Genomic DNA, 22,550 nt, shown 5'->3' on the forward strand with positions numbered 1-22,550 from the left:
GATAGAGAGTCCCTAGAACCTGGGGAGATATGACAAGGCTTGAGTGTGACCTCTGGATCTAGGGAGGGCTGGTCAGCCTGTGATGACCTTGACTGTAAGCCAGCAAAGAATTGTTGGAGGTGGGGTAGGTAGCACTTCCTCAGGCTCTGTTGGGGAGGGGACAGGACAATAGGCCATTTTTTGCGGGGTCTGAGGACAAGGCATTATTAGACTGAGAAAAGGAAAGCATAGGAATCCAGGAGAGGGGAGAAATGGAACTCACTCTCTGAGGCCTGGGCACAGAGAAATAGATGGTGTGGGCTTTGTGTCTGCCTAGGGACTAGCTGTGTGTATAAGTCTTAAGTTGTGAGTAGTACTGTCAAACATCATTAAAGGACTCCCTATTGGGTTCTAGGCAGTGCTGAGAGCTGAAGGTTGAGTGCGCAATACACTTCTTTATCCTGAATCCTGAGAGACCATATAGGGGAAGCCGAGGAGATGTAGACAGTGCCTGGCCCTTCCGTCCCCTGGAGGACTCAATCCTCTTGAGCAAGCCTGCCTGTGACACTTCCCATGGACCCCAGCAGAGGCCGAGACACTGTCAGGGAGATGGAGAAACCCTTTCTTCACCTTGCACAGGGGCCTCCCTGCCCACTGCGCAGCAATCCCATGAAGCAACAGTAGGGGCTGAGGCAAGTCCACCTCATGCCCTGGGAGGAGGCCAGGGATGGGGCGGGTCAGGTTGAGTCTTTGCATCGGGCCCAGGCCGAGCATAAAAGGAGGGTCCCTTGGGCTGGGAGGAGCAGACTGGGGACCATGGAGACCCAGAGGGCCAGCCTCTCGCTGGGGCGGTGGTCACTGTGGCTACTGCTGCTGGGACTAGTGACGCCTTCGGCCAGTGCCCAGGCCCTCAGCTACAGTGAGGCCGTGCTTCATGCTGTGGATCAGCTCAATGAGCGGTCCTCAGAAACTAATCTCTACCGCCTCCTGGAGCTAGACCCGCCTGCCGAGCAGGACGTGAGTTGGGGAGGGGCTGGGAAGGGGATCTGTTTCCTGACATCCTCAGTCATACTGTTGCCCCCTTCACTCAGGCTCTACCTCCTGTCAGGAAGGTTCTCCCTCTAGGTGGGCTCCCACCTCTTCTTGGAAACCTTCCCAGACCTGGGTCATCTCCCAGCCCCAGGCTTCCTCTCTTAGCATCTCTTAGCAGGGAACAGGTTCCTTGCACACCTGGCTCCCTGGCCTTCTGGGAGCTCCAGGGATGGAGGGGTCACTGGTTCTGTGAGGTGACTTCCTTGCTAAAGTCCCCTCTGCACCTCGGTGTCTCCCTACCAGGGAGGCCTCTGTCAGCCTGGAGGTTCTAGTGACAGGGCTCTCCCTGCAGGCGGCCCTGACTCCCTCAGCCCTCCAAGGGGAGGCGCTGCCATCAGCGCTGGTGTGAGGTCCGCTCCTGCTCTCTGTGTGCCTGTGAGGCCGGGGACAGGCTCTGTCCCCTCCCCTGAGCTCCCAGCACGAAGCCCAGGGCCGGACACACAAGGCGCTGGAGAGGCTGCCGTCTGGGTGGGGGGAGGGAGACAGATCAGAGAAGGAAATATGAGCCAGAGCCCAGTCTCCCCACTTTGATCTTGGACCAGGTGGACGACCGTGGTGCTCGAAAGCCTGTGAGCTTCAGGGTGAAGGAGACCGTGTGCCCCAGGACGAGCCTGCAGTCCCCGGAGCAGTGTGACTTCAAGGAGAATGGGGTGAGTCTGGGGACTGGAGGAGCAGGAGAATGCTTCTCAGGGAGCTGAACAGGAGGCTTCTGGGAAAGAATTGCAGTCCCTGGGGTGAGGTGGGGTGTGGCTGGGAGATATTGCCTGGGGTTTCTAGTTTGACTTCAAGCCTTCTTTTCCAGCTGGTGAAACAGTGTGTGGGGACAGTCACCTTGTACCAGATCAGGGGTGACTTTGACATCACCTGTAATGACGTAAGTGGCCCCTTCTGTACTGCAAGGACTGCTAGAGGTGTGGGTTGTGGAATTTCCTTTGGACCAATGACCCGCTGCCCCATCCAGGGCAGAGAAAGGTCCTTCTACCCTGGCCCCTCCCTCCCCCGAGCCCCAGGTCTCCAGTACTGGCTCTGTGTCCCTTAGAGCAGTGGTTCCCTACTGGGGTCCCCAACTGGGCACTGACATAGAGGCAGATTCTCAGCCCCACTCAGACCCCCTGAATCAGACTCCTGGATGGGGGGCAGCCTTTTGTATTTTCACAAAGCCTCCAGGGGTTTCTCTCCATGCTGAAGTTTGAGAGGCATTGACGAGTCATGAGCTCTCAATCCTGGTTCCCTTCCAGCTTTGTTGGGACGGGCTTGTGACCCTGGGAAGCCCCTGTCACCTAAGGGACCTTGGTTTGCTTATCTATCTGTGGTGTGGCAATTTAACCACAGGCTCCAAACATCATATGGGAGGTAATCTGGGGCTCCAAGCTTCCTGATGTGGCCCAGGAATCGGAGTGTTCAAGTGGCAAGGGGTCTGGTTTTAATGCTGAGCCAATCTCCCAAAGCAACTATTTCCTCCTGGTTCACAGATTCAGAGTGTGGGGCTATTCCGCCGGCTGTGGGACTCACTCCGGAGAGGAGGGCGGAAAATCCTCGGAAAAGTAAAGAGCATTGGTCAGAGAATCAAAGATATCTTCAGGGTATGAAGTCCTAAGGATCAGGTTATCCTGGCTCAGACTTCTGGACTCTGAAAAATAAATTCTTCTAAAAAGAACTTCCTCAACATTCAAATTCACTTCTCTTCCCTCTCAGTCTTACCAGGACCAGGTCCTTAACTCTGAGAGTCCTCTTGAGTGTTATTATGTGTGTGAGAGAGAGACAGACAGACAGACAGAGATCACTCCTATTAACTCCCGGATGGGTGAGGCAGTCCTCCTTTCGGGCGGGTATGCGGGTATAGGGATGTAATGACGACCATAGCTAGCACGGATATATGATATATTTGAAAGTTGTTAAGAGTGTAGAGCCTTCTCATCACAAGGAGAAGACCTTTGTTTGTTTTTTTTTTTTTTTTGTATCTCTATGAGATGGTGGACGGTAAGGAAACTTACTGTGGTACTCATTTCACTATATAGGTAAGTCAGTTCATTATGCTGCACACCTGAAATTTATAGTGCTACATGTCAATTATATCTCAGATGAAACTGGAAAAAAATATTTAAAGAGTGTGAAAGGATTATTACAGCAAAAAGTTTGTGAACCGCTACTTAGAGAAACTCTCCATGGGTGTGCAAGGAGATATATATGATAAAATGCAATTGGAGTATTGATCTGTTTCTTCAATAGATACCAAACAACAGAGAACACAAATAAATGGATTACCGTGTATATTAAAAAAAAAAAAACTGTGTAAAATGAGCTAGTAAATATGTTATAAGGCTATTTATATCATGTCTAAAAGCGTGGAAACAACACTATAGGTACTGATGGTAAAAACAAAAAACGTGCTAGAGGAGACGTGAGCAGGTCAACGAGCTAGGACAGGTCTCATACGTTCCACTGGAGTCGCATTCTGGCCCCAGATTACGCTTCCCGGCAGGCTGCGCGCCGCGCCGTGACGCACTTCCTGCAGACGCACTTCCTTGCCTTTGCGTCGTTCATTGCTAGGGCGTGGCTGCGCTGTCTTTTAGCCGCTGGACGCAACTGCTAGTGACTTGGCTGCTGCCGCGTCGCCCAGCCGGTAGCAGATGCGGACCTCGCGGGAGCAGTTCCTGGGCTTGCCCGCGGACTGTGAGGTGGACCGGCTGGCCAAGTGCTAGGGCAGGAAGAGATCGACAGCGCCCCCGCACCCGCTCCCCGGGCGTTCGGACCTCAGGAGCAGGCCTGGCGTGGGCCTGGGTGTCGCGGGGCTGGTTCCCTAAGGAGTTTGGAGAGGCGCGCTGAGGATGCGACCACCCCGCCCAACTGCTTGCCTTCCTTGTGGGTGGCGCGGCGTTCCCTCCCTCGTTGTCCAGGACCTTGTTCTTGTTGTTTTTACCACCAGTACCTCCCCAGAGTCCCCGGTCTCGCCTTCGGCCGCGGGGTCCTGTCCGCGCTGTCCACTCCGGCGGCAGATCCGCTGCTGGCAAAAATTGAGCGCTTGAATTGTGGCGAGTGCTACTGAAGAACTGCATTCTTAGGTCCTGTTAATTAATATCTAACTGAATAATGAAGAAGTCTAGAACATGTCTTTCATCAGACACAAGGTTGCTGTTTAGTCGCTAAGTCGCGTTCGACTCTTGCGACCCCATGGACTGTACCCCATCAGGCTCCCCTCTCCATGAGATCTCCCAGCAAGAGTACTGGAGTGGGTTACTATTTCCTTCTCCAGGGAATCTTTCCTACTCAGGGGTCAAACCTGTGACTCCTGCGTTGGAGGCAGGTTCTTTACAGCTGAGCCACCAGGAAAGCTCCCGACACAAAGATTATTTTTCTACATTTCTCTTTAACCGCCTTTTTAACGTCTTTTGAAATGTGCTGTAGGTATGTAAAACACATCTGATATCAAAGAGATAACTGGAGGGAAAAAAGAATCTAAGCTATTGATAACCTTTTAACATTGCATATGTGTTGAAACGATAATATCTTAGATATGTTTGGTTGAGGAATTGAAGTTAGTTGCTAAGTGTTGTCTGACTCTTTGGGACCCCATGGACTGTAGTCCCCCAGGCTTCTCTGTCCACGGAATTCTCCAGGCAAGAATACTGGAGTGGATTGTCATTCCATTCTTCAGGGGATCTTCCCAAACCAAGGATTAAACCCGGATCTCCCGCATTGCAGGCATTCTTTATCCTCTGAGCTACCAGGGAAGCCCATAAAATTAATTTCACCTTTAAAAAAACTATTTGAAATGGCTGCTATGGAATTTTTTTTTCCCCTGGTGGTGCCGTGTGGCATGCGAGAGCCCGGATCGACCAGGGATGGAACCCATGTTCCCTGCAGTGGAAGCATGGAGTCTTACCCCTGGGACCGTCAGGGAAGTCGAGGAAATTTTAAATTACATATGTAGTTGGCACTGTAGCTCCTATATTGCTCTTGGATAGCGCTGCCCTGGGAGAAGGGATATTTCTGCATCTGACAGAGCCTTCCTGGGCTCTTGGGGACGCTTCCTAGAGGTGTGTCTGGAGGGCATTCTTACCCTGCATTGTCTGAGGGGTCTGTATCTACCACATTTAATGTTTCTGTTGGAGGTTCCTGCAGAATGGCTTTTTCAGTCCCTTTTCCCTAGCCACCAGGAACCTTCCTGGGTTTGGTTGTGCCATAGAGAGAAAACTAAGGACCCGATGGTGACCTGAGAATGTGAGATGGCAGGAGGATGCATCTGTCACAACCAAATGCTTGCTGGGACTCACGTTTTCTTTTCTACCAAGGTGAAGAAGATTCTAATGGTTTTAGAAGCCATGTTTGCAATTTTAACATATGCTGAACTGCCATGTAGTTAGTAGTTTGCGCCCACCCACCAATTATTAAAGAGGCATTGTTTCCTCATTGACTTGAAATGACATATATGCCACATACTATGATTAGGTTTCTCCTTCATTCCACCCACCCATCCAGCTAGCCATTCATCCTTCTTCCTCTGCATTAAGAATTGTAGATATGACCAACCTATGATTGACGTGGATCATGAGGGAGGGGGGAAATTATACTAAGTATAATATATACAAACATATAAGTAGAGCAGAATAAGCGGGATCCAGAGTGCCAGGGTGTAGAGGCAGAGTTGGGCGATCATGGCAGGCTTCTGTGAGGAACTATGTGTGAGCAGAAGCTTGAAAGAGGTAAGAAAGGTATATATGTGGGTGTGGTGGGAGACTCTTCCGGGCAGGGAAACAACCAGTGCGGAGACCCCGAGATAGGAAAGTAAGGAGGCCAGCGTGACTGGATACAGAGAGCAAAGAGGAGAGGAAAGTATTAAAAGAGGCCCCTCTGAGTCCTAGGAGTTAAAAAATCTTAAAGTGTAATTAAATCTATCAGTTTTGTGTATTTTTTTAACTGATTCTTTTTATTATCATTATTTTACTTCGACTGCCCTGGGTTTTTATTGTGGCACTCAGGCTTAGTTGGTCCACGGCAGGTGAGATCTTAGTTCCCTAACCAGGGATTGAACCTGAGTCCCCTGCATTGCAAGGCAGATTCTTAACCACTGGACCACTAGGGAAGTCACCAGTTTTGTGGTTTATAAGTTCTACAGTCTATGGGGTCACAAAAGAGTCGGACACCACTTAGCGACTAAACAACAACAGTTATTTGCTATCATAAATTATATTTTTGTTCATTTACTGAAAACTCGAAACTGATTATTTGTCTCCATTGGTAGATACAAAATTATTCTGGATATTCCTGAGTTCTTAAGACTGCTATTTTCGGAGTTGCACATCAGTTTCTGTCAGAAGCTTTTCTGAAGTTTTTCTCTATTTAGCATAGCTATGAATTAAATAGTTCTGACGTGTTCTGTCCTTTTCTGCTTGTATCTGTTTTGAACTGCTTTCATCTGTTTAAATTGGCTCCACTTCACCCCATTTAGCTGCTCATCTAGTTTCCCCATCTGTCTCAGTGAAGACTCACCCATTTAAATTTGCATCAGTTAGCCTGTGTATTTGGTCTTGTTTTTATCTTCTTTCACCTGGTGGTTGTCTTCTCTGTCGCTATGCTCATGCATTTCATTGATTCTGAGAAGTATATTACCTCAAGGTATTAATAAATTAATCTTTTACATGGAAACTTTGGATCATATTGTATCCATTTCAGGCTTTATACTGTTTTGCTGCACTTGGTTTATCCTTCCTTTTCTCTGTATATCTTTTTTTCTTTTATTGCTGAACTATTTAAAACCAATCCCAAATAATGTGACATATCACTCCTAAATATATCTAGGATATATAGATGTATCTAACAAATGTAGCTAACAAATAAGGACTTTTAAAAAAATATATATTAACCACATTATCAGTAGTGCCTTAGTATTTTCTAAAACTTGGTCTGTGTTCAGATTTACCTGATCATCTCAAAGTCTTTTGCAAATTTGAATCAGGATCTAGACAAGATCCACATATTCCTTTTTAAAAAAATGTTTCTTAAGCCTGTATCAATTCATCACCCCTCTTCTGTTTTTTTTTTTCTCTCCAGGTCATGGATCTATTTATAATGCTTTGAATCTAGAATATAAATCTACTTTAGATAATATTATAAAGTAGTTTTCACATAGTAGATTGTAAATCAAGGGGAAAATAGTTTTGAACTTTATCAAGAAATATTCATTAATATGAAAAGCATGGCAATTCCCTCCCTGGTGGTCTGGTGCTTAGGGCTCAGCGCTTTTACTGCCATGGCCCTTACTCAGTCCCTGGTTGGGAACTAAGATTCCCACACACTGCTTGGCATAGCTGGAAAAAAAAGAAAACATTATATCACCAGTGGCATTGCTGACTGTAGTGTTTGAGTTACCACCCATACAGCACACCTGTGTCTTGTCATCAGTAGAATGTACACGTCATCAATAAGGCATGTCCATGTCTGTCTCCACCTGAAACTGACCTGCCTATAGCTATAAGCATCTGATTATTTCACTGTCTCCTAGTGTAGTCCTTCCAAGAAATTCATATTGAAAAGCATAGTATTTTGTTGTGAATTACTTTCCTTTATTTCTCTTTTATATTTTTGTTAGGGCACTATTTTTTAAGTTATGTGTATGGGGACATTTTATTCAATATGAATCTCATTTCAAGACAGTAAATGAGATGTTACAAAACAGACTATGAGAAGGAGCCTTTGATTCTAACCGCGTTGAGAACAGAACATGTGTCTGTCTTCTAACCTTTCAAGGTCTGTCTTAATTAACCCTGCTCCTATCACTCGTTCACTCAAAAGTGTTTATTAAATGTTAAGTCCAGTTCTGTGTTCTTGGGGTATACCAGTAGTATATCTGGGAGAAGGGTGTTTCAGACATAGGAACCAGTCAGTGCACAGCAGCAGGACAGAGGTCAATGCAGCTCCGACTGGAGTGAACAAACGGTAGAGTACAGATGGAGTCAGAAAGTCAATAGGTTATGAAAGAATGTAGAACCCAGCGGGCCACTCTCGGGGCTTGACTTTTGCTCTGAACATTATGGATAGATATATATTCATTTAGTTTTGGTTGCACTGGGTCTTCACTGCTGCGTGGGCTTTCTCTAGTTGCAGTGAGCAGGGGCGACTCTCTAGCTGCGGGGCACAGACTTCTCATCGCGGTGGTTTCTCTTATTGTGGAGCACAGGCACGTGGGTTAGGGTTAGGGCTTCGGTAGTTGTAGCCCCCAGGCTCTCGAGCACGGGCTCAGTGGTTGTGGCACATGGGCTTAGTTGCCTCACAGCATGTGGAATCTTCCCACCAAGAATCAGACCCGTGCTCCTGCATTGTCAAGTGGATTCTTTACCACTGGACCACCAGGGAAGTCCTGGATACATATACATTCTTTAAGAAAGTGAACAGTTCTATTTCTTAGAAATATGCAATAAAGAAGGAAGATTGGAATGAGCTTTAGTCACCTGCTTCCAATCCATTCTTCTATTTTTCCTGATCCCAGAACAGAACTCTCATGGCTCCAGAGAGTACATCCTTCCGATCAGTGCGGGTCCTGACTTGATTGGGCTCAGGAGACCCTCTAGAGCAACATATCTTAACCATCCTTCAATCTGTCCTGAGAGAGTCAGTGAAGTTGGGCAGATAATGAATGGGGAAATTCAAATGAGGTTTCACATGTGCTCTGGTTAGCCACTATTCTCCACTGTCTTCTGTATTAGAGACATCCAGACTGAGTGACTCCTCTGTCAATCTACTCTTTGTTTTCATAGAAAAAGTCACAAAGAACATTCCCATATTTGTCATGAAGATTGTTCTCTCTTGTTGGAAACAAATTGTTCTAGCTTATGTGTCAGTGTAACTGGTTATGGCCTAGAAGATAATTTAGTATCAGTGCAGATTCTTACAAAGCTGACGAAGCCTCTGATGTTTAGTTGGAAGATTCCTTATTGGGATAATATATAGAATAATAGGTTCTACTGTGGTTTTTTTTTTTTTTGCTTGATTCAAATAAAAGATGTAATAAGTAAAAATTGACTAAAGGGCGGTCCAGTGATTAAGAATCCGCCTTGTAATGCAAGGGACACTGGTTCAATCCTGGGTCCAGGAAGATCCCACATGTTGCAGAGCAGCTAAGAGCCTGTGTGTCACAACTACTGAGCCTGTGTTCTAAAACCCGCAAGCTGCAACTGCTGAGCCCATGCACTGCAACTACTGAAGCCTGCATGCCTAGAGGCCATGCTCTGCAACAAGAGAAGCCACCACAATGAGAAGCCCGCCACACTACAATGAAGAGTAGCCCCTGCTTGCAACCACTAGAGAAAGCCCGTGTGCAGCAACAAAGACTCACCACAGCCTAAAAAATAAAAAAATAAATCTTAAAAAAAAAAAATTGACTGGTACATAATGTGAACCTAATCATAAGAAAGTGTCAGGAGCGTTCTATACATATTCTAAACATGAGAAAGATTCTCTAAAAAAAGAACTCTGTTCTTCAGAAATGCCAATCTCATGAAAGAGACACTAACAGAAACTAAGGAAACATAACTAATTATAATATCATTGCAGACAATCCTGTACTGTAGGAAAAATGCTACAAGGGATATTATTGGATCAGTTGACAACTGGAATACATATGACAGTCATTAAGTTAAAGTTGCTCAGTTGTGTCTGACTCTTTGGAATTCTCTAGGCCAGAATGGGTGGCCTGGAGTGGGGAGCCTTTTCTTTCCCTTCTCCAGTGGATCTTCTCAACCCAGGGATCAAACCCAGGTCTCCCACATTGCAGGTGGATTCTTTACCAACTGAACCATAAGGGAAGCCCAAGAATACTGGAGTGGGTAGCCTATCCCTTCTCCAGGGGATCTTCCTGACTCAGGAATTGAACCAGGGTCCTCCTGCATTGTAGGATTCTTTACTATCAGGGAAGCCCTGATAGTTGTTAAAGTACTATATAAATGTTACATTTACTGGAGTTGATAACTGTATTGGGATTATGAAGGAGAATATCCCTACTTTTGTCAGACACACAATGAAGTACTTATAGGTAAAAAGCATGATTGTATGGATTGATTCAAATAAAAAAATGTATGTACATATACGTAAACACACACATATATAACATACAAACTTTAGCAATAGGTAGTTTGGGAAAAGGGTACAGAGCTGCTCTGTGTACTCTCCTTATTCTTGCAACTTTTCTTATATTTGAAATTATTACCAAATAAAAAGTCAAAGGGGTTGAAGGAAATAGAGGTCTTGTGAGACTTGCCTTGGAGAGACAGACATTAATGGTTGTGAATGATGAATGGACTAGAAGACATTATGACACGGAGGAAAAGCCTGGCTAATCCTTCCTGTGACTACTTTGACTGAAAACTCTTTCTTTAGATTCAAAGCCACAAATCCATCCCTGGCCTCTCTGTCCTCTGGCAGTCAGCGGCTACTCACCCGGTGTGATCTCTGTAGTCCTCCTATTTCCAGACTCATGTGCAGGAAATCAACACCAACCAGGAGATCCTTGCCCAGTTGAGCAGCAGCAGTAGCAGCAACAACATTCTGATAAAAACCACTGTGGGGAGGGGTGGTGGTGGGCAAAGCAGAACATCAAAGATTGAGAGTCTCCACCACTTTTTTTTTTTAAAGTGCCAATGAGAGCAGGATTTCAGTGGTTTTCTCTAGCCCACCCCAGGGACCACCAGTAAACTCTCGAAGAGGCAACTGTGTTGAAGGTGCAGCTCAGTCCATCCCAGTGGGTAAGCTCTGGGGAAACAGACAACGTTCCCAAAAGGGTAGAAATCTCAGGATCTGGAGCAGTCTGGTTTGGAGAGTGTGGACTGGATTTTAGCCAGAAGTCAAACCTCTTCAGATGCCCGCTGTCACGGGGAGGGAACATCTTCTGTGTGCAGAGTGTGGGTGAAGCTTTAGTCGGAAGTCACATTCATCAGACATCAGAGGACACGGGGAAAAGCCTTAAATACACAGGGAGCGTGGGCCAGGCTTTTTAGATGTCGCCCCTTAAAACCACCAGAGTACACACTCAGGGGATAAGGTTTATGTGTGCTTTCAGCCTCAAGTCACACTGCATCAGAGGACACACACGAGGGAGAAGCCCGTTGTGTGCGTGCCGTGTGGGTGAGGTCTTAGTGGAAAGTCAGACCTCATTAAGCACCAGAGGATCCGCAGAGGGCATAAACCTTAGGTGTGCAGGAACTGTGGCCAAGACTTTAGGGTGAAATCACACCTCAGGACACATTCGGGTAAGAAGCCTTTTGTTCACAGGGAGTGTGGGTGGGGTCCTAGTCAGAAGACAACCCTCAACACAAACCAGAGGACACACTCAGGAGAGGAGCCTGATGAGTGCAAGTATGTGGGGAAGGCCTCGGCCTTCCTTCTCTGGCTATTTCTCCCTTTTCTTGGCTTGTGCAAATATTTGTTTTCATAAGTTCTCTATGTAAGTTCAAGCCATTTCACTTTCAGTTGGTAGACTATCATGGTAACGCTCCCTCGTGATTCACACCTCCATGCATCTGTGCCTCGTGCAGTTGCTTCCCACATGGACTCTGGGTCTGGCCATGTGCCTTGCCTTTGTCAGTGGGGTATCAGCAAACATGACCCAAGTGGAAGCTTGATAAGCTCAGGAATGGAGGCCTGATTTCTTGGAACCCTGAAATAACCATGCAAAGCAGCAGCTCAGGAGGAAACACCATGCTGGACCCAACTGCTGAACACAGCCATGTGCGTCCAGGTGAGCACAGCAGACTCACCCAGCCAATCCACAGACATATAAACAAGTTATTGCTTTAAGCCATGAAATCTTGACATGATTTGTCATAGCAGCAGGTAACTGTCATCCTCAGCTACAGCAGAGACATGGCTACCTTTAGTTCAGTTCAGTCGCTCAGTCGTGTCTGACTCTCTGCGACCCCATGAATCACAGCACGCCAAGCCTCCCTGTTTATCACCAACTCCCGGAGTTCACTCAAACTCATGTCCATCGAGTCGGTAATGCCATCCAGCCATCTCATTCTCTGTCATCCCCTTCTCCTCCCGCCCCCAATCTTTCCCAGCATCAGAGTCTTTTCCAGTGAGTCAACTCGTCACATGAGGTGGCCAAAGTACTGCAGTTTCAGTTTTAGCATCAGTCCTTCCAATGAACACCCAGGATTGATCTCTTTTAGAATGGACTGGTTGGATCTCCTTGCGGTACAAGGGACTCTCAAGAGTCTTCTCCAGCACCACAGTTCAAAAGCATCAATTCTTCGGGGATCAGCTTTCTTCACAGTCCAACTCTCACATTCATACATGACCACGGGAAAAACCATAGCCTTGACTAGACGGACCTTGGTTGGCAAAGTAATGTCTCTGCTTTTTAATATACTATCTAGGTTGGTCATAACTTTCTTTCCAAGGAATAAGCGCCTTTTAATTTCATGGCTGCAATCAGCATCTGCAGTGATTTTGGAGCCCCAAAAAATAAAGTCTGACACTGTTTCCACGTTTTTCCATCTATTTCCCATGAAGTGATGGGACCAGATGCCATGATCTTTGTTTTCTGAATGTTGAGCTTCAAGCCAACCTTTTCACTCTCCTCTTTCATCAAGAGGCTTTTTAGTTCCTCTTCACTTTCTGCCATAAGGGTAGTGTCATCTGCATATCTGAGGTTACTGATATTTCTCCCAGCAATCTTGATTCCAGCTTGTGCTTCTTTCCAGCCCAGCGTTCCTCATGATGTACTCTGCATATAAGTTAAATAAGGCTACCTTTAGGGCCCTGTGCAAATCAGAAAAAAAAAAAAAGTCATAACAATCTGCTGTTACTGGGCCGAAATAACTTTGCTCAAACCAAAGGTTCCCCTTCTTCCAGGATGCAGGCCGATGCCAGGGGCCTTTGTGCTCTACATAAGCTGCATGCTGCATGAACCTCCTGGGAGATTTTGACATGATTCTCTCTTCACTTAGCATAGACCAGAAACTTGGCTTAGGACAGGTTTAATTACTCTGGTTAAGGAGAGAGACAGCACTTCAAGTAGTTCTCCCAGCCTTTATTCAGTAGCATTCTGACTTTTATTAAGGGAACAGACCAAACGTGGCTAATACAGAGTCATTGCATTTTTCAGGCCAGTCAGCTAGGCAAGCTTCTCCTTGAAAATGATGAACAGTTCTCAGAAAAAAGAGGAGCTATCATTCCTCTGAACCATCCATGAGCATTCCAGAGAAGAGGTAGACAGTGAGATTCCAGAAGAGGTGGCAGTGAGGAGCTCAGGCCCTCTCGTGGGTGGCGGTGCCCAGCAGAGATGGCACAAGGAGCCCCAGGCCTCCCTGGGCCTAGAAGACTGCTCTGGGACCAGAGGCCTGTGACAGAAGGTTGGGCAATGCCACCAGTCTTCACAAGCTGACAGGCCTGTGTCAGGCTGGCCCCGGGCCTCCTGTTGGAGCAGCAAAGTGGATGCCACCCTCGCGACTGTAGTGTACAGGGCCACAGCGCAACTGGGGCTCCTCTTCCTCATACCAGCGCTGTTCACTGAAATCCGGGAAGAAGGCTGCAATCTCTCTACTGGCTGAAACCACAGAGTCTGCAAGAGGAGGCAAAAAGAGAAGGGATTCTCATAGGGAGTGCAGGGTAGAGGCAAGAAGCAGTCATAATTGGGTTCAGAAACCAGAGCCTGTACTTCTCCCGCCCCTAAGTCCTGAGCCACATCTGCCGAGGTCACCACAAAGGGCCAATTGGGAGGAAAGCTCACTGGGGGACCTGCCTTTCAACCCCACCATCCAGCCTGCCCACCATCCTTGAACCAAATTCCCTTATTAATACTGTGGACACAGGAGGCAGCCTCACCTGAGCCGTGGGTTGTGTTACGGGTGTCGGTGAGGCCGAAACTCCCACGAATTGAATCTGGGGCCACGTGGCGTGCTCGAAACACTCTGGTGGGTCCCATCACGGTCCTCCAGAGCTGGATGGCATCCTTGTGGGCGAGGATGTAGGCTCGGATCGGCCCACTGTGAACCAAGGGAGCACATGTCAGGAATCTGGCTCTGGGTTCAGGAGGGCACACTGTGAGCAGGGCCCAAAGGCACACTGGACATCCTGAGTGTCTCCTTGCCTTTCTAGCTGAGTACCGCTTCAAAGAGGTGACAGAAGGCTGCTGATGAAGAAGAAAGGCCACCGAGACAGCAGAGTTGTTAGGAAGCATTCAGCAACACTCTCCTACAGCCCCTGGATCAGTAAGCACCTCAGTAAGGTGGCCACAGGGTCAGTGTTGGCCTGACCCCATGTTTCTTCAGACCCTCGACACTGCTTACAACTTTAAAGAGTGGCAAATAAAATTAACAAATCTACTTGGGGGCAGGGGAAATAAGTTTCAGTGGATGAAGACATTGGAACCAAAATGAGAAATACCTGGCCATGAACTCCACCAGCCGCTGATAGAAAAAACGCCCTGCAAGGAGAGAGGTCCTCCATTAAGATACGGTGCCAAGACAACTTTTTATATGCCTGCCTCCCTAGAGGAGGGAATAATTACTGTTTTAGAGAAAGGAACAGGGAGTCTGACTTACCTGGGTCTGAACCCAAGCTCTCCAACTTACCACCTGTGTAGTTTCAGGTAAATCAATAACTTCCCTAACTTAGTTTCCTAATCTGTGTGCTGGGGACATAATACCTACCTCATGGGGTTGCTGGGAAATTAAGTGAAATCATGAGCCTTTGGACAGTACTTGACAGTTTTTTGTTAACTAGTGATATTATCAGGATATAAAACTAAATTTCTTGTTGGTACCATGAGGTAGGACCCTACTAGAAAATATTTTTAAAACACTGATAATCATGAAAAGTTTGTGTTATCAATCCACTCTTTAGAAGACTGGCTGAATTTTACGGTTGGTAAGTACAGTAGTCACGTATGGATGTGAGAGTTGGACTATAAAGAAAGTTGAGCACCGAAGAATTGATGCTTTTGAACTGCGGTGTTGGCAGAAGACTCCTGAGAGTCCCTTGGACTGCAAGGAGATCAGACCAGTCCATCCTAAAGGAAATCAGTCCTGAATATTCATTGGAAGGACTGATGCTGAAACTCCAACACTTTGGCCACGTGATGCGAAGAACTGACTCATTGGAAAAGACCCTGATGCCAGGACTGAAGGCTGGAGGAGAAGGGGATGACAGAGGATGAGATGGTTGGATGGCATCACCCACTCGATGGACATGAGTTTGAGCAAGCTCTGGGAGTTGGTGATGGACAGGGAAGCCTGGTGTGCTGCAGTCCACGGAGTCACAAAGAGTTAGACACACTGAGCAACTGAACTGACGTCACTGAGAACCTGACTCGGGTGTCCATGTAAAATCTTTCTAGGGATAGAGAAGCCTCCCGCTCAGAGCTCCTACCTTCATGCTCTCGGTAAAACTTCTGGCAGTCTTCCTTTCTCCACAGAAGTTCTCTCATTCGCACAATAAGGAACTTGTTGCTCAGAATCTGCTGATGAACAGCCTGGATATATGCCACCCCAAAGAGAAAAGTCAGTGAACGGGAGCATCTGAGTGAACAGGAGACCCAGGCTAGCCAAAAGAATCCTGGGGACCCTTTAGAGCCTAAAACCTGAAGAAAAGAGACATCCTGCTGCTCTCTTGAAGACGGGAGTGAGTCACGTAACGAGGAATTTGAGTAGGCGCTAAAAATGATAGTCCCCACCCGAAGGCCAGCAAGGACACGGGGACCTCAGTCTTAAAGTCACAGAAATCAAACTCTGCCATTCTGAATGAGCTTCACAATGGATTCTTCCCCACACCCTGGAGATGAGGGCCCAGTCAGCTGATACCTGGACTTCGGTTCTGTGAAACCCTAAGGAGAGAACCTAGCCCTCAGCCAAACCTACTGGACCTCTACATTCTAGAACTGTGAGGTAATCAATGCCGTTTTAAGCTGCTAAGTGTGTGGTAATTTGTTATGCAGCAATAGAGAACTAGGGGTTCCCAGGTGGTGCAGTGGTACAGAATCTGCCTGCAATGCAGGAGACACAGGAGACGAGGGTTTGATCCCTGGGTCAGGAAGATCCACTGGAGGATGAAACAGCAACCCACTCCACTATTCTTGCCTGGAAAATTCCATGGACAGGGGAGCCTGGCACGCTATACACAACAGACAGCTAGTATACATACACTGTCTTGAGGTTTAGTTCTTCTTACTGTATTAGAGCCTTTAATTATTTTTTAAAATACTTTGTTTCTTTGGCTGCATGGGTTTAAAGAATCTGCCTGCAAGGTGGGAGACCTGGATTCCATTCCTGGGTTGGGAAGATCCCCTGGATGAGGGCATAAAAACCCATTCCAGTATTCTTGTCTGGAGAATTCCCATGGACAGAGGAGCCTGGGGGGCTACAGTCCATGGGGTTGCAAAGAGTTGGACATGACTGAGTGACTAAGCACAGGATCTTCATTGCTTCATGCAGAATCATTTGCTGTGGCCCGTGGCCTTCAGTAGTTGTGGCACGTGGGCTTAGCTGCCCCATCTTAGTTCCCCAATCTTAGTGGGATCTTAGTTCTCTGATCAGGGATCAAACCTATGTCCCCTGCATTTCAAGGTGGATTCTTAACCACTGGCCTACCAGGGAAGTCCCTCTTATATTTATATCTGCCTCAGTTCTCCAACAGATTTTTAGTCTCCTTGGGGTCAGTGTCCACGACGTCTAGCTTTGCCTCCACACCATCTTGCACAGGACTGTGTTGTCAGTCTTCACAAATGGCCCTGTGGCACCTGAAACAGAAGCAATACCCAGGGCATACAGTAGAGGCTTCGGACATGTTCTTACCTCCAGAATCAGGGGGTGAGCAACTGCATCAGGCTTGATTAGGGCCAGAGTGAGCTGGAGAGCCTGCGGGCTCCGCAAGATAGAGGTCATCTCCCTCCTGCCATCAGAGAGCCAGATTAGAGACTCATCAGTGTTGCAGTCCCCACCCTCCTTACTCTGGAGCCATGCAGTCTTGCAAGTCAACTAGGGCTCTCACTTCTGACATTAATAAAGCACATGATAGTTACTTAGTATTTAACTGCCCATTGGGATCATGGGATTGAGGGAAAGGAATAGTACAGGGGCCTTCAAGTTGCCCATGGGGGACATAATCTTGCTAATGCAACTGTAACCCTGCAAAGGAGTGACACATTCATGAAAAGTTCAAGTTTAAACATTACCTGTCCCTGCCAGTACTCCCTTCACTTCCTATCTTTTGTGTTTTACAGAGGATTTACAATTTACATTCCAACAGACTCTAGCCACAAGGGTACGGTCACATAGTGCTCTCCCATCAATTCTAGAATTGCAAGACTGGATGGACAAGAATTGGGATGTTGCCAGGATACTACCCCCTCTCACCACCACCCCCACTGCCTATGTCTGCTGGATACATATGATTTCTATCCTAATGTTACAGATAAGTCAGGATTTACCCTGGCCAAATCAAACCCTTTAATACACTTGCTGTCCTCAATGGTAAGGCTTGTTGTTCAGTTGTTAAGCTGTGTCTGACTCTTTGTGACCCCATGGACTACAGCAAGCCAGACTTCCCTGTCCTTCACCATGACAAGGCTTGCAGACATGCAACTTGAAGGTCAAAGACAAGTTGTATCATTTTGTAGCTGAAATGCCTGGCACAAAGATGCTTAATCAATTCTATTGACTGAATGAACCTATATAATCTTATTCTATTTATCTTTGTATATCTACAGTCTAATCATGGTGTATGAGCTCAATAAATAATTGTGGAAATGCTATAAAAAACATAAAAGTATTTTAAACTGGACTAAGAAAACTTGAGATCTCTTCCAACTTTGAAATTCTATTTACATGTAAGAAACTGACCATCTCTGCAGGTCTAAGAACTAGTTCTCAAAGATTATCTTGGTGGAACCTCTAAATTTGCCAGTAAATAGAGAAGGCTTCCATGAACACACACAGAGACAGAGTCTGGGCAACAATTTTATTTCTCTTAGCCCATAAGTGGCACATTAAAGGCAGTGCTAGGGTCTGGCCCAAATAGAGAAACACTGCCAAGGTCTTTCCTACTCATGCCCTTTCTATAGTATTCAGGCTGATGCTCCAGTCGATCCACAAAGCTAACCGCAGCCTAACCAGTACAAGATCAGCCAACCTAGTTTCCCTAACATTCCACGTGATGAGTAACCCAAAAGTGAGCAGAATCTTGTCATATTTTTAGAGAGAAATCATTGGAAGGACTGATGCTAAAGCTGAAACTGCAATACTTTGGCCACCTCATGCGACGAGCTGACTCACTGGAAAAGACTCTGATGCTGGCAAAGGTTGGGGGCGGGAGGAGAAGGGGACGACCGAGAATGAGATGGCTGGATGGCATCACCGACTCTGTGGACGAGTTTGAGTGAACTCCGGGAGTTGGTGATGGACAGGTTGGCCTGGCGTGCTGTGATTCATGGGGTCGCGGAGAGTCGGACACGACTGAGTGACTGAACTGAACTGATCCTTGCCACCTCACCTTCCTCATCCTCCATATCCATGATATCACTAAGTTCTGGCAATTTTGCCTCGCCAGTATCCTTCCAATCCATACAGTTCTCTCATTCTCAGCTGCCACCACCCCAGTCCAAAACATCATCAACCCTCCCTGTACTTATGCAACAGCCTCTTTAATGATCTTCCAGTTTCTACTCTTGCTCCCTCTACAATCTGTTCTCCACACAATAGCCATTGAACTAAAAATGCAAACCTGACCATTTCATTTCTCTCCTTAACCCTTCAAAGTGTACACTTCTTTTATAATAAAACCTGAAAGCCTTATCATGTCCTACTAGGCTTTGCGTGATCTGATCCCTCATGTAGAACTCCATACACCTTAACTTGCTTTTGCTCTAGCCTCATGGGCCTTGCAGCTCCAAGACTTTCTGGCCTGATAGCCAGTTTTCACAGCCCAGAATGTGTTCCCGCTGGTTACCTCCGACTCACCTACTAGTTCTTAGTTCGCTTCCCCACTCTAATGGCTCCTTACACGTCTTCTTCACTTATCTCTTCCCCACTAGAAGGTCAGCTCCATGAAAGCACAGATCTGTTTTGCTCACCACTGTATCCTCTGTACTGCAGAGTGCCTAGCACACACATGGCTCGCAACAGTGTTTGTTGAATCAATCAGTGATTGAGTGATGATTGGGCACCCTCATTGACTGAATGAGTGATTCAGCTATTCCAAGGCCAGAATGCTAGAGGCTATCCAGGGGAGGGCATGATTCCCTTTCTAATGCCAGCCAAGTTACGCTTGTCTTGGATACTGGTTTACAACAAGGAGGAACAGGTCGGGAAACTTGCTCAACATAAAAGTCGCTCCTTTAAGAGACTTGTAAGTTTTAGAAGTTCCCTGGACACTTGCCTTCACAACAGAGGCTCCTATTTCTCCGCTTCCTGGAGGGTGCCAGCCACGCTCTCCGTCCTCCCAAGCTCATCATCACCTCGGCTTTCTGCCTCCAAAACCTGAAGCCCCACCCTCCAGTCCCCCAAGCTCACAGCCTCAGTTCTAGACACCGCCCTCTTCCCGACCCTGCTCTTCCATTTCTCCAGGCCTGCAGCCCTGCGGTTTCGGCCCCTTGTACCAAGGCCTAAACCCACTGCAGATTCTGGGCTATTTGGGAGCCCCGGGTGGAGTTCGGATACGAGTCACCTGGTCCTCGCGCCGCGGGGCCCGGCCACCAGGCACTGCGATAGCTAGCCTTTCGGTCCAAGCGGGGTCCTTCAGGCATTCGACCGGGCAGCCCACTTTGGGGTCCTTGCTGTGCGGCCCGGGCGGGGGCGAGGAGCTGTGCCAGCCAATCCGGGATGCCCTGCAGCAGGAGGGCCCGCCTCCCTGTGGCCCTGATGTTTTTCCAGCGCTTGCTCCGGAGGGAAGAGGTGACATAGCCGTCTTGGACGGGAGATGGGCTGGGCTTGGGCGCCCTCAGGTGGGAGGGCGGACCAGGCCGGTGGCACCGCGACGGGATGAGGCTCAGAGAGGACAGAATGAGCGTTTCAGGGTGGCAGCCTGGCAGTGAGCGGGGCCGCCGGAGTGGGCTTTGCCCGACTCACTCTCTTTTATTTTGGTCTAGGGTAGTGCCTGGCACTTCGTTGGTGCCCAGTATTTGTCTTACGGAGGGACGCGGGGGAAAAGAACTTATGTCTTGATTCGGTTTTGGTGGGACTGAAGTAATTCTACACCAATTATGAGTCTGAACTCAGTTGGGTGAATCACCCATTATGAGGCTAATTTTTTATTTATCTTCTTTATTTTTTTTTTGCTTTGTGCAGGCTTTCTCTAGTTGTAGCAAGCAAGGGCTACTCTTCGTTGCGGTGTGCGGCTTCTCATTGCAGTGGCACCTCTTGTTGCAGAACACAGGCTCTAGACAAGCGGGTTCAGTAGTTGTGGCTCATCAGCTCAGTACAGGCTCAGTAGTTGTGGCTGCTCCGTGACACATGGAATCATCTTTTTCATGCACACGGTATTCACGTCACTCCTTTGCCTAAATCACTGCCGTGTTTTCCTGCTCTACTGAGAAAAAAAATCCAAACTCTTCACCGTGGACTTTAAAGAACTACATGACTTGGCCTTTGCCGACCTGCGTGCCTTTCCAGACCACTGTCCCTTCACTCCTGTCATCCCACCACCTGTTCCCACCTCAAAGCCTCCACAGGAGGTGCTCACTGCTTGAAAGCTTGTCTCCCCAATATTTACTTGATTCACTCCGTGGCCTTGTGTCACCTCCTCAGAGAGGCCTGGCCAGACTTACTGTCTAAAGCAACACCCTTTCTCATCATTCTCGTCCCCATTACACTTCTCTATTTTCCTTCTGAGTATTTGCCCCTATCTTTGTTGCTTTAGCCCACCCTTTCTTCTGGCCTTACTAAAGAAGAGATCAGAATCTAGCTAGCAGCCATATCACTTGCTTCCTTCCTATGTGTGGATGTGTGTTTGTCTGTGTGTGTGTATGTGTGTGTGTGTATGTGTGTGTGTGTGTATGACTAGAGAGCTACTGAACAAAATTAGTAAGAGTGCAGAATGCTTCCGAGGTGGAAAGGTGATTTCTCTGAGCCAAGTGAAGGGGATCCTAAGAGGCAGATACAGGGTAGTGCTTGCAGGAGAGGGAGACCGGCATATTCCTCCCTTGCTGATTTGCTGAATCTCAGGGCCTGGTGTTACCCTGGTCAGAAGGGGTGTGCAATGAAAGTGTTGGCATGAAGTCTTGACATGTTCTCTCCTGGAATTTGGAGCTTATGTGACTGAGAACCTGATGTCTTCTCTCTGCTTGGAGAATCTGCCCACAGCAAGGAAAAAGAGGGAGTTACCCTCACCCTGCCTTCCTGACTGTAACAAATCCCAACCCTAGTCCCTAACTCAGTCCTACTTTCCTAAACCCCTAACCCTATCACTGACAGTGATGTAACCTTTTGGACTTGTTACCTAACCCTAGCTGTCCCGACCCTGACTCCTCTTCTTCTGAAGCTGATCTTGTAATTCTGACCTTTGATCCTTACACTCGGGTCCTAAAACTTAGGCCCGTGGTGCAGCCCTAACATCTAACCCCGCCCCAGTCCCTCCCACCATGCAAATATCTTACCCTTGACTTGAACACTTTGGATCTCTGACCACCACTCTAACGTTTATACTTCTGATATTAATTTCCAACATCAGCCCAAGCCCTCACTACTAAACTCATAACCCTTTCATCCTAGACTTCGTTTCTAGATTCTGAGCCACTGACATTTATCTTCTAATCTCCTAATTCCAACCTCTAATCCTTAAATACCACCCTGTAAATTCTAACCTCTGATTCTGGAACCCTCAACTCCAAACCCTGACTCCATGAATGACAAACCAGTACTTCATCCAATTATGAGCCACAGACAAGCAGAGTGGGAGCAGCTTAAACTGTGCACAAGTCAGAGGGCACCGTGAGTGAATGCCAGTAAATTAATCCACCAGACACTGAACATGAGACAATAGGAATCCTAGTAATCCAGGAAAACTTCCCTAAATACTGGATATGATGGATAACAGCAAACCTGAACAAACCTGGGCAATGAAAGTCCCAGTCACTGTGACCACACCTCTATGTCCCAACACAACAGCCTTACTCAGCACATCATCCCAACCTTCCCAAGATGGAGAACTATAGTCCTTAGTTGCAAAACTCTCAGACACGAGATGGGTGGCCCTTGCCCAAGGACACAGCAAGAGAAACCTTAGCAACACAATAACCATCATGACCAGGAGAGAAGTTAGCCATCACTGCTAACTTTAGCAAACTAGCCGTCGCCTCCTTTTCACAATTATCTGGACTCCAAGAGAAGCCCTAACAGACCAGCTAACAACCCAGCTGGACAGAAGACAGAAACCCTGTGTGAAGTCAGCTCCTCTCCCAACTCATTAGTGAAAATGAAACAATCCAGTTGTAAAATGGACAAAGGACCCGAACAGACATTTTCCCAAAGAAAAAGTACGAATGGTCAACAGGT

General features: G+C 47.3%; 2 protein-coding genes across 5 annotated transcripts; one reads left to right on the top strand and one right to left on the bottom strand.

Moving 5' to 3' along the window:
• Positions 1-759: 759 nt before the first annotated feature.
• Positions 760-3,210, top strand: LOC129547796 (cathelicidin-7-like). The gene is made up of 4 exons (XM_055413731.2): positions 760-996; positions 1,614-1,721; positions 1,874-1,945; positions 2,544-3,210. Exons 1-4 carry the CDS (start codon positions 796-798, stop codon positions 2,658-2,660), a joined length of 498 nt encoding a protein of 165 aa, XP_055269706.1. The 5' UTR covers positions 760-795; the 3' UTR covers positions 2,661-3,210.
• A 9,885-nt stretch (positions 3,211-13,095) lies between these two features.
• Positions 13,096-19,864, bottom strand: NME6 (NME/NM23 nucleoside diphosphate kinase 6). Of its 4 annotated transcripts, none has more exons than XM_055413729.2 (6): positions 19,726-19,864; positions 16,857-16,953; positions 15,436-15,538; positions 14,452-14,491; positions 13,891-14,051; positions 13,096-13,627 (listed from the first exon to the last, which is right to left on the bottom strand). In XM_055413729.2, the coding sequence occupies exons 2-6, from the start codon at positions 16,944-16,946 to the stop codon at positions 13,461-13,463; spliced, it is 561 nt and encodes a 186-aa protein (XP_055269704.1). In that variant the 5' UTR covers positions 16,947-16,953; positions 19,726-19,864; the 3' UTR covers positions 13,096-13,460. The 4 variants fall into 4 exon arrangements, with proteins under 4 accessions (XP_055269704.1, XP_055269703.1, XP_055269705.1 ...); XM_055413728.2 differs by lacking the exon at positions 19,726-19,864 and adding an exon at positions 19,438-19,719; XM_055413730.2 differs by lacking the exon at positions 19,726-19,864 and adding an exon at positions 19,020-19,400.
• Between the last annotated feature and the right edge of the window lie 2,686 nt (positions 19,865-22,550).

The sequence above is a fragment of the Moschus berezovskii genome, chromosome 24, assembly GCF_049115385.1.
Source record: "Moschus berezovskii isolate FMDL1 chromosome 24, NW_MosBer_1.0, whole genome shotgun sequence".
In the NCBI taxonomy this organism is placed as follows: Eukaryota; Metazoa; Chordata; class Mammalia; order Artiodactyla; family Moschidae; genus Moschus; species Moschus berezovskii.